The sequence below is a fragment of the Squalius cephalus genome, assembly GCF_949319135.1.
Source record: "Squalius cephalus genome assembly, chromosome: 23".
NCBI classification, from domain to species: Eukaryota; Metazoa; Chordata; class Actinopteri; order Cypriniformes; family Leuciscidae; genus Squalius; species Squalius cephalus.
Genome location: NC_137144.1, coordinates 23,761,340 through 23,772,051, shown reverse-complemented (window position 1 = coordinate 23,772,051; position 10,712 = coordinate 23,761,340). Strand labels below are relative to the sequence as shown.

Sequence of the window (10,712 nt, the reverse complement as noted above, 5' to 3'; positions counted from 1 at the left end):
AGGCAATATTCCTTAAAAATTAAAGAATAGTCCATTTTGATTTCATTACCTTAATATATAACATACACTACCTTTCCAAAGTGTGGGGGTCAGTAAAATAAAATTGTTTTCGAAAGTGTCTCCAAGCTGCATTTTTGAAATCAAAATAAATTGTGAAATATTACTACTATTTAAAATGTTTTCTATCTGAATATATTTTAAGATGCATTTTATTCCTGTGATCAAAGCTGAATTTTCAGCATCATTACTCCAGTCTTCAGTGTCACATGATTTTTCAGAAATCATTTGAATATGCTGATTTGCTGCTTTTATTATCAATGTTGAAAACAGATGTGCTGCTTCATATTTTTTGTGTAAACATTTTTTTTTTTAGGATTCTTTGAAGCATTTCATATAGAAATCTTTGTATTTACTGTAACTTTTGATCAATTTATGGCATCCTTGCTGAATAAAAAAAAAAAGTAGACTCAAAGTAGAAGCAAGACTTGAAACACTTTTGGACATTCGAAAATATTTAAGACAAAGGGTTAAACAAAACAGACAGTAAAACTTTATTGAAGTCAACACAAATTTAAAAACATAATTCATAGCTTCTTCACCAGCTGAATCTCTTAAAGGGATAGTTCACCTAAAAAGGACAATTTTGTCATGTAATCAACCTCAGGTTGTTCCAAACCTGTATGAATTTCTTTCTTCTGTTGAAGAAAGAAAGGTTTGGAACAACTTGAGGGTGAGTAAATGACAATTTTCATTTTTGGGTGAACTATCCCTTTAATGATCCAAACATCTACAGAAAAGATTGAATTAAAAATCTATATATAAAATCCAATAAAGATGCATGGCTAAACAGAGCAGATGAACTGAACAGAGCGTGATGCATACTACCGTTTATACATACGTTTCCTAAAATAACATCTGCAAAAAAAAAGCAGAGGAGTTTCATTCTAGCGATTATGGTTACAGAAATAGGCCCATTTGGGTCACTTGGCGCTGAACTGCAATTTTAAATATAGCAATTAAAAACTCATTCACGTTACTGTTCTCCGTGGTCACGCGCAGGCTTGAGAAAAGTGCTCTCTAAAACAGTGTCTGCAGTCTTATCGTGGATCTCAGACCTCCATGCTCTCTTTCGGACCAGTGTGGGAGTTCTCCAGCTGTGTCTCTGGCGTGGAGAGGTGTTCCAGTTCATAGCGGCCGTTTTGGTCGGCTGGCCGAACTTCTGTGGATGTTTTCTTGTGCTCCAGGATCTGCTGAAGCTGATGACTAGCATAATCAGGCTTGCTGGTGAGGGGACACTGTGGCACCTCAATGCCCAAGATATCTGCCACCATATAGGGTCTGAGCCAGCCAACCAGCGGTGTGCTGCCAGGGGTGTAGTGCGTCTCCTTGTGATAGAAAAGAAGCCCGTCCACCTAGAATAATGGAACACATTTTGAGTTCATCTATTCAAATAAAACAATATAGATAATCAACTAATTCAATGCTATTTGGCATAATAAAGGGGACTTCACCACTGGCAAAATAAGCTTTTAAAGGGCACCTATTATGCAAAATTCACTCAGTTTGAACATAAATGTGTGTTGGCAGTGTGTGAGCAAAACCACCCTAGAATGATAAAAATCCACCCAGTGGTTTTTTTACAATCTCAATAAATCATAAGCACTGTCTCAGAATGAGCTGTTCTCAGATTCGGCGCAATGTGACGTAGAATTGAGCAGGCCCCTCCCACGACTGTTGATTGACACTTCAGTTTGAGCATAGCCCCGCCCTGAGTGAGATGGATACAGAGTCCGCCATTGTTCGACGCTTGAGCAGCTGTAGACAAGAATGTCTCCTAAGCGATTGAGGTGTGTTGTTGATGGATGTAAGAATGAACATAGCAGTCTTCATTTACTCCCGTTGTTACTCGAGGATGGATCTGTACTGTTTGTGATCAAGCTTACAGTCTCTGGAGCGACAGGCCTAACGTGACTGACCACGGCAGAAATGAAAGTGTGAGCGCGCTCTTTATGACAGCTCTTCGAGTCATTTTACGGATATAAGGTTTACCAGTTTATTTAGCACCCACTGAAAAGGTGTGTATATTTGTTTACTGTTAGTTGTAACGAGTGTTTTGTGTACTTCGCTGTGTATGTTGTTGATAATGAAAGGGAGAGAGAGAGAGAGAGAGAGAGTTTATGGATAAGACTTTAATGCGCACTTCTTATACTATGTTTATTCAGCTCTTACAGAGATTCTCTGGAGTAAAACTAACGCTCATCTTTTGTGTGATGTACAATAAACTTCACTGAACTCATCAGTATATTTTGGTCATCATTCGGACGGGTTTTGCTACAGCAGGCTTGTATTAGTGGATAAAAGCAGATGACAAATAAGTTATAACCATAATTAAACTAAACTATACCTGTTCTATGTCCATACAGCATATATTCTCTGGCTCTGTGGGCATTATTGTCCGACTCCGAGTCGAAATGAACACCGCAACTGAGAGTTTCTGTTCTGATATTATCAGATGAGATTGTCCTGACTCTGAGCGCGAGCTCGTGAGGCTCCGCCCCCTGGGCCGGCAGCAGCAGTTAATTTGCATTTAAAGGGCACACACTGAAACAGCGCGTTTTTCTGAGCCCCAAAAAATTACAATTTAAACATGCTGTAAAAAATGATCTGTTGGCTATTTTGAGCTAAAACTTCACATACATACTCTGGGGACATCAGAGACTTATTTTACATCTTGTGAAAAGAGTCATAATAGGTGCCCTTTATTAAATCTTGGCTGCCTATACAGTAGAAGGTGAAAACTATTTTGATATCAGGGATACCGGACTAGAGAGAGCAGAGAAAAAAAAAGGCTGTTGTCTTTCCTTTTGCCAAATGCGTGGGAATACTTCAACACCCATAATGCACTGCCATCCAAGACCACTCCCACCAGTCTGCTATGGATACGCTTACCAGAGTCAAATTCAGCCTTGCTTTAGTAGGAAATACTACTTAGAAAACTTTCAGTATAATGATGTCGACTTGTATTGTTCCCAGGTGCAAGAATTCAAAGAGTAAACGTTCAGCGGGAGTGAGTTTCTTTAGGTTTCCAGTGAAGGATCGTTGTAGGCATCGGCCAAAGGCTACAAAGAATCGTAAATATAGAAAGAACGCAACGACTAAAAATCTGAAAAACCTCAGTGTTTCTAGTCAACACTTCAAACTGAACGCCGTCACGTACAAGTAAGAAAGCTGTTGCCATAGTGTACAATTTTTACAATAAAAGAGTAGACAATTTTCAGTGCTAAACCTACACTTAAAATAACTGTTCTGTTAATAACCCTCCGCCGATCTGACTGTCTGTGGGCTGGGACACAAAAACGCGGAAGTATAATCTGTAGTTTTTACAAAAGCCCGGGAGCTGTCAAACACTAGCTTTTGGGAAAACTACAGATTATTCCTGACAAATAAATGTGAATTTCTTGGTCCAGGTAAAACTGAGAAAGAGTAAACATTGTTCATTTAATTATACCACTGACATTAAAACAATACAAAGCAGGCTGAAAATCAGAGAAGTTACACTTTAAATAGTGGATGTTCTTACCGTAAAGTTGTACTCATGTGCAAGAGCTTTGTGGATGGACTCTGTCGAACAGCTGATGTTGTTCAGACTCACAAATCGGAACTGCAGAGAGAGAACAGACCATGAATGGATGAAGTACTTCGGCTCAAAGTTCAGCCTTGCTCACAGATGCAGTTATTTGTTCACTTACAGGATTAATCTTGGAAATTTCAGAAAGACCTTCGGCCTCTTCCACTTTAGACTGCAGCCAGTAGAACCGGAACTCTGTCTGTAAAAATATAAAAACTTGTGCTATAATTGTAAGAAAATGAATTGTGTGCAATCAAACTATAATTTTAATACTGAGCCATTTATGAGGTCATTTATATACACTACCATTCAACAGTTTGGGGGTCATTTAAAGAAGTTGTGTGAAACAAGCTGCATTTATCTGATCAAAAATAAATTAAAAACAGTAATACTCTGAAATATTATAACAATTTAAAACAACTATTTTCATATATTGTAAAATGTAATTTATTTTCTGTGATCAAAGCTGTAATTTCAGCATCAGTGTCACATGATCCTTCAGAAATCATTCTAATATGCTGATTTGCCACTCAAGAAACATTTCTTATTATTATCAATGTTGAAAATGTTTTTTCTGATTAATATTTTTGTGGAAACCATGATACATTTTTTTTTTAGGATTGTTTGATTATCAAAAAGTTCAAAAGAACAGCATTTATATGAAATAGAAAGCTTTTGTAACATTATAAATGTCTTTATTGTCATGATCATTGATCATTAATGCATCCTTTCTGAATAAAAGTATTAATTTTCTTTAAAAAAAAAGAAGAAAAAAGACTGACCCCAAACTATTGAATGGTAGTGTATAAAAATCTAAAACTAAATTATGATTTAATGCAAGAAACATAAGTGTATTTCAACATAATTAATTATATAAAATGGTCTGAAACTGTAGCATATGTCCCTAACGTTAATGTAAATGTCATTAGAGGAAGTCATCACTTACTGAGCAGTCATATACAGGATGACCCCTCCAGCACATGACATCCAGGATGTAGTATGTTCTGTCCACGTCACTGTAGATGCAGTCCAGGATGGTGTAATCTACAGAAAGCATATTTATCATTTTATTGTCCAGGATGGCTCAGAACGGCAGACCTCTAGCACACTCTAGTGTGATAAATCTGTAGGACAGGTGCAGAGACACAGACCTTTTCCCAGGGCAGAGTTGTGTCTGTTGCCGCCAGGGATAAGAGAAGGGAATCGATTGACACAGTAGCCGCTTTTGGTGTAAGATGCGGTAGATCCCTACAGAAAAAAATGATAAACATGAAAATTAAACAGAAAAGGCTGCATCACTGCGGTCAGTAAGACTCTTCTGCTCATCAAATCTATATTTATTTGATCAAAAATACAGTAAAAAAACAGTAATATTGTGAAATATTACAATTTAAAAGAACTTTTTTCTTATTTTAACGTATTATATAATGTAATTTATTCCTGTGATCATTACTCCATTCTCATATGATCCTTCAGAAATCATTCTAACATGATTTGCTGCTCAAGAAACATTTCTCATTATTATCAATGTTAAAAACAGTTGTGCTGCTTTAAATTGTGGAAACCGTGATACGTTTTTTTAAAGGATTCTTTGATGAATAGAAATTTCAAAAGAACAGCATTTATTTGAAATAGAAAGCCTTTGTAACATTGTAAATGTTTTTACTGTCATTCTTGATCAATTTAATGCATCCTAGCTTAATAAAAGTAGTCTATTGTTTTCCTTAGACACAAAATCTTACTAAACCCAAACATTCAAACAGCAGTGTATGTTTGATCACATGATGTGCAAGCTGGATGAAAAAAAGAATAGGTCCAAACCTTGGAAGCAACAACGAGGGAACGCTTCCCAACTGGACAAACCACCATCAGCCAATCAGAGCTCAGATCTGCAGGGACGTCCACCAACCACTCTGACAACATCAGCTGGAGATATCACACAAATATAAAACACAACTTTTCTATTATAAGACTGTTAATTATACTTCCAGACAGCATTATCATAAAATGTATTACATTTGTATTTTTATTATATTATAGTAGGTATATAATATTGTAAATGTATCCACTTTTAGCTTATAAATATAAGTTACTAGTATCTTTAACTGAAAACCACTGTACACTCCTGGGCAAAAAAATGGGCCAAAAATGGCAAAACATTTAGTCTTTTAACCACGTTAATCACAAATCACTTTACAAAATTAGCAAGAACTGCACAAATACTGTCGATAAAGTAACTTAGCACAGAATAGCCTTTCCCAACTTGCAGAGAGCTATTTACAGGAAGAAGAGTCAGTGTTATTCCACTCAATGTTAATGGCTTCAACCAGTTCATGAATAATTGAAAAATGTCTCTCAGTTTGTTTGAGTGTAACGTGAGAGACCAAATATTCACTTTAGGGTTCAAATCTGGACTCTGACCAGGACAAAACATGAGCCTGATGGACTTGATCTTTGGGCAAGAGCATTGTCTTGTTGAAAAATAATATCCGATCATTCCTCTTTAGATAACTTTTTATTTTTGGGAAGCAAGCCATTCTGCAATACTCTCCTGTACTCAAAGACATCGCTCTGGAGCATCACTGAGTGTTTAATTGCGATTCATCACTCCATATTCTGCCATAAACTTTATTCAGTCTTTGATGTTTATCTGAGACAGCAATGGCTTTTTAACTAGTGCATTTGCTTCAATTTTGCGCATTTCCTGACCAATAATTTATCATTAAGACAATTAAAAGCTTCAGCGTTTAGCCATTTTGGGCTTTACTTTAGCTTTGTGTGGGCATTTTCCACTCTTTTCAATCCTTCTAAATGAACAAGATGTTTTTGCTACTGTCCCTTTATAGCTGGTTTATGTAAATGACTATATCTGTTTTTCTGTCAACAATGTTGTGAGCACCTGGTTGGCGTAATGCTTCGGTAGCTTTTTCCTCTGCTCAATCTCCATCCCCTCTTCATCTGCGCTGTTCTCCAGCTGTTGCGGACTCTTCTTCTCCTCGTCCTCCTCATCCTCACTGTCGACTCCGGTCCAGTCTCCATCTGCCAGACGACGGGCGTGATTCACGTAGTTCAGCCTTTTCCTGACAACATAATGTTTCTTATTAGTGTCACTGCGTCAAAATAAAGCCCAAGGGTTGCTAGGGGATTGTAGGTGCTTAAAGGGTTAGTTCACCCAAAAATGAAATTTCTGTCATTAATTACTCACCCTCATGTCGTTCCAAACTCGTTCATCTTCAGAACACAAATTAAGATATTTTTGATGAAATCCGAGAGGTTTCTGACGTCATTGCAACTTTCAAGGCCCAGAAAGGTAGTAAAGACATCGTTAAAGGAGAACTCCGGTCAATTTTAACATTGAGCTCATTTTTTTTGTACATTTGGAGTCCTGTCAGTACAGAGAACAACGACAAAAATCGGTGTTGCCTACACCGTGTTATCCTCTTTTTAAAATTTGCACCCTGTTGACTTCAATGGGGCAAGTTTTAAACCTGCTTTTAGCCTCTTAACATCCTTGATGTGTCATTACAAGTGTCCAGCCATGTGAGTGATTCCTTCAGAGTGAACACGGGTGAATCTGACTTAGAGCTGTAATCGGGCCTTAAAAGTTCGGCCCGAAAAGGCCCGAGCCCGACAGAGTTTTGCCCGAGCCCGACAAGTACATTTTGATTGACAGCTTTTTAAAAGCCCGAACCCGTTTACAGCCCGACTGTCCAAAAGGCCGTCTATCAGCAGTGATAAGAGTGTCGGAGAAAAGCGCGGACACGCGCTTCACACCGCGAGCCGGCACACGCACCACTCGGCGGAAAAGGGAGAGAAAGAAAAAAAGAGACTGCGCCGCACACACACAGCAGCACCTTTGTCTTTCGTAAAAAAAAGAGTAATTTATACATTTTTTAACATAATTTATTCATGACTAACGGAGCTAGAGGCCACTTGGAAGTTGTAACAAAGAAATAAAATAAGTCCTTCAGAGACCAGCCTCCATTTCACCTCCTCAAGATCCATTTTCACGCTAATCTAAACACATCACCTGACCGCTCATTTACCACGCAACCCAAAGCGCGAGCCCGAGCCCGGCCCGAGCCCGTGTAAAATAATAGAAATTAAGACCGAACCCGACCAAACCCGTCGGGTCCCGTCGGGTTCGGGCAAAGATCTTCAGCTCTAATCTGACTGCAGTAGATGTGAAAGATATGAATAAAAATTATATTTATTTAGCCAGCGCTCATACCTGTATTTACATCCTGTTTTCGGTCAAAGTCCATAGTAATCGATTGTCGAGTTCACGCGCATGATCATAGGTACTAAACCAATGCGCGTGAACTCGACAATCGATTACTATGTTACTATCCCTTTAAAGGGATACTCCACTTTTTTCGGAAATATGCTCATTTTACATCTCCCCCAGAGTTAAACAGTTGAGTTTTACCGTTTTAGAATCCATTCAGCCGAACTCCGGGTCTGACGGTACCACTTTTAGCATAGCTTAGCACAGATTATTGATTCTGATGAGTCCAGTAGCATTTCTTTCAAAATGACCAAAGAGTTTCAATATTTTTCCTATTTAAAACTTGACTCTTCTGTAGTTAAACCGTGTACTACGATCGACGGAAAATGAAAAGTTGCGATTTTCTAAGCCTATATGGCTAGGAACTACTCTCATTCCGGCGTAATAATCAAGGAACTGTGCGGCTGTACCATGAGTGCAGCAGGCGTAATGATATGACGCAGCGCCTGAAAATAGGTCTAATAGGTTAGACAAACTTAGTCCCGGTCACGTTGGAAGAAGTTACCGAGCTGGGGACTATTTTCAGGCGCTGCGTCATATCATTACGCCTGCTGCACCCATGGTACAGCCACACAGTTCCTTGATTATTACGCTGGAATGAGAGTAGTTCCTAGCCATATAGGCTTAGAAAATCGCAACTTTTCATTTTCCGTCGATCTTAGTACACGGTTTAACTACAGAAGAGTCAAGTTTTAAATAGGAAAAATATTGAAACTCTTTGGTCATTTTGAAAGAAATGCTACTGGACTCATCAGAATCAATAATCTGTGCTAAGCTATGCTAAAAGTGGTACCGTCAGACCCGGAGTTCGGCTGAATGGATTCTAAAACGGTAAAACTCAACTGTTTAACTCTGGGGGAGATGTAAAATGAGCATATTTCCGAAAAAAGTGGAGTATCCCTTTAAGGTTGAACCACTGTAGTCACATGGACTATTTTAACAATGTGTTTGCAACTTTTAAGGCCCAGAAAGGTAGTAATGATGTTGCTGCCTATATGGGGTCAGAAACCTCAACGATATCATAAAAAAAATCTTAATTTGTGTTCCAAAGATGAACAAAGGTCTTAGGGGTTTGGAATGACATGAGGGCGAGTAATTACTGACAGAAGTTTCATTTTTGGGTGAACTACACCTTTAAGTTGCTAAGCAGATCCTCGGGTGTTTGCTTAAAGGGTTAGTTCACCCAAAAATGAAAATTCTGTCAGTAATTACTCACCCTCATGTTGTTCCAACCCCGTAAGACCTTCGTTCATCTTCGGAACACAAATTAAGATATTTTTGATTAAATCTGAGAGCTGTCTGACTCCTCCATAGGCTTCTAAGGGACTGAAACTTGCTAGCCCAGAAAATGTATTAAAGAGATCGTTAATATAGTCCAAGTGACTCCAGTGGCTCGATCTTAAGTTTATAAAGCGACGAGAATACTTGTTGTGTGCAAAAACAAACAAAAATAACGACTTTATTCCACTTTTCATTTCCTTCTCTCTGGGCCTCAAGTCTTTTCACGTAGTGTTTAAGCGTAGCGCGTCTGTGTTGCACGTCACCACGTATCACACACATGACCAGCATCGGCCAATAGTGAGCCTACGTGGTGACGTGCAACACAGACGCGCTACGCTTAAACACTACATGAAAAGACTCGAGGCCCAGAGAGAAGGAAATGAAAAGTGGAATAAAGTCGTTATTTTTGTTGGTTTTTGCGCACAACAAGTATTCTCGTCGCTTTATAAACTTAAGATCGAGCCACTGGAGTCACTTGGACTATATTAACGATGTCTTTAATACATTTTCTGGGCCAGCAAGTTTCAGTCCCTTAGAAGCCTATGGAGGAGTGAGACAACTCTCAGATTTAATAAAAAATATCTTAATTTGTGTTCCGAAGATGAACGAAGGTCTTACGGGGTTGGAACAACATGAGGGTGAGTAATTACTGACAGAATTTTCATTTTTGGGTGAACTATCCCTTTAAGAATTGTCTGTTTTGATTTCATGGTGACTTTAACTCACTCCTTCTGGAACTCCAGGAACCTCCTGCGCCGTTCACTCTGCTCCAGAACACTGTATTTGCTCTTGTACTGGGCCAGGCGAGGATGGGGAGCAGATGTGCTGTTGGGTTCTCTGGATACAGAGAAGCTGGAGGAGAGAGCCTGGGTCAGAGACTCCATGATGGACCTGTGACAACAAACACAAGAGTTCACATCATCCTGAGACACTTATATGCAATAATAAGAGTCGGTTATGTATATAAGACTAATGAGGTATTTCAAAAGCAAACGGAAATCACCTGTCCTATATTATCACATTTGAATAAACACAAAACAAACACCAACATGTCACCTACAGATAAACCGACTGCAGGCTGTAAACACGTGATCACAATCCCATCAGAGCTGCTCTAAGGTCATTTACTCATGATGCTGAGTAATAGAAATACGAAGGGAATGAAAAACCTGAAGAGTGAAATACACAAACACCGACTTCTGCTTTGAAACACGCTTTGAAACGCAATGGCGCGCGCTGACGTCATCACTCCTCACCGCGGCCGACCAAAAATCCGTCGCGGAGTTTCAGCGATTGGTGAAAAATTAATCTAAAAAACAATAGAAGAATATGACTCGAAAAGTAAACCCTTGCAAGTTCTAAAGCAAATAAGCATTACAAAAAAGAGGAAATAGAGTATGTAGTGAGACTAGCGTTGCAGATGTTGTCTATAATTGGTATAAATAATATGTATCCCAATTTGACTTGTCACTGTGTACCCCCAAATAAATCCTGTATAACGTAATAATTGTTTTT

At 38.7% G+C, this 10,712-nt stretch overlaps 1 protein-coding gene across 1 annotated transcript; it reads right to left on the bottom strand.

Annotated features, from left to right (window-relative positions):
• Positions 1 to 291: 291 nt before the first annotated feature.
• On the bottom strand, positions 292 to 10,506 carry snupn (snurportin 1). Its single transcript, XM_079860054.1, has 9 exons — positions 10,258 to 10,506; positions 9,924 to 10,088; positions 6,528 to 6,708; positions 5,450 to 5,554; positions 4,780 to 4,876; positions 4,575 to 4,672; positions 3,750 to 3,827; positions 3,581 to 3,661; positions 292 to 1,412 (listed from the first exon to the last, which is right to left on the bottom strand). The coding sequence occupies exons 2-9, from the start codon at positions 10,079 to 10,081 to the stop codon at positions 1,110 to 1,112; spliced, it is 1,101 nt and encodes a 366-aa protein (XP_079716180.1). The 5' UTR covers positions 10,082 to 10,088; positions 10,258 to 10,506; the 3' UTR covers positions 292 to 1,109.
• Between the last annotated feature and the right edge of the window lie 206 nt (positions 10,507 to 10,712).

Bases quoted from the DNA above. Each gene is read 5' to 3' on its own strand.
- snupn (XM_079860054.1), bottom strand. From the start codon at position 10,081: ATGGAGTCTCTGACCCAGGCTCTCTCCTCCAGCTTCTCTGTATCCAGA. The intron at 6,709-9,923 runs GTGAGTTAAAGT...TTATGTTGTCAG, and splicing joins TTCCTGGAGTTCCAGAAGGA to GAAAAGGCTGAACTACGTGA. The intron at 5,555-6,527 runs GTGCTCACAACA...TGATATCTCCAG, and splicing joins CGAAGCATTACGCCAACCAG to CTGATGTTGTCAGAGTGGTT.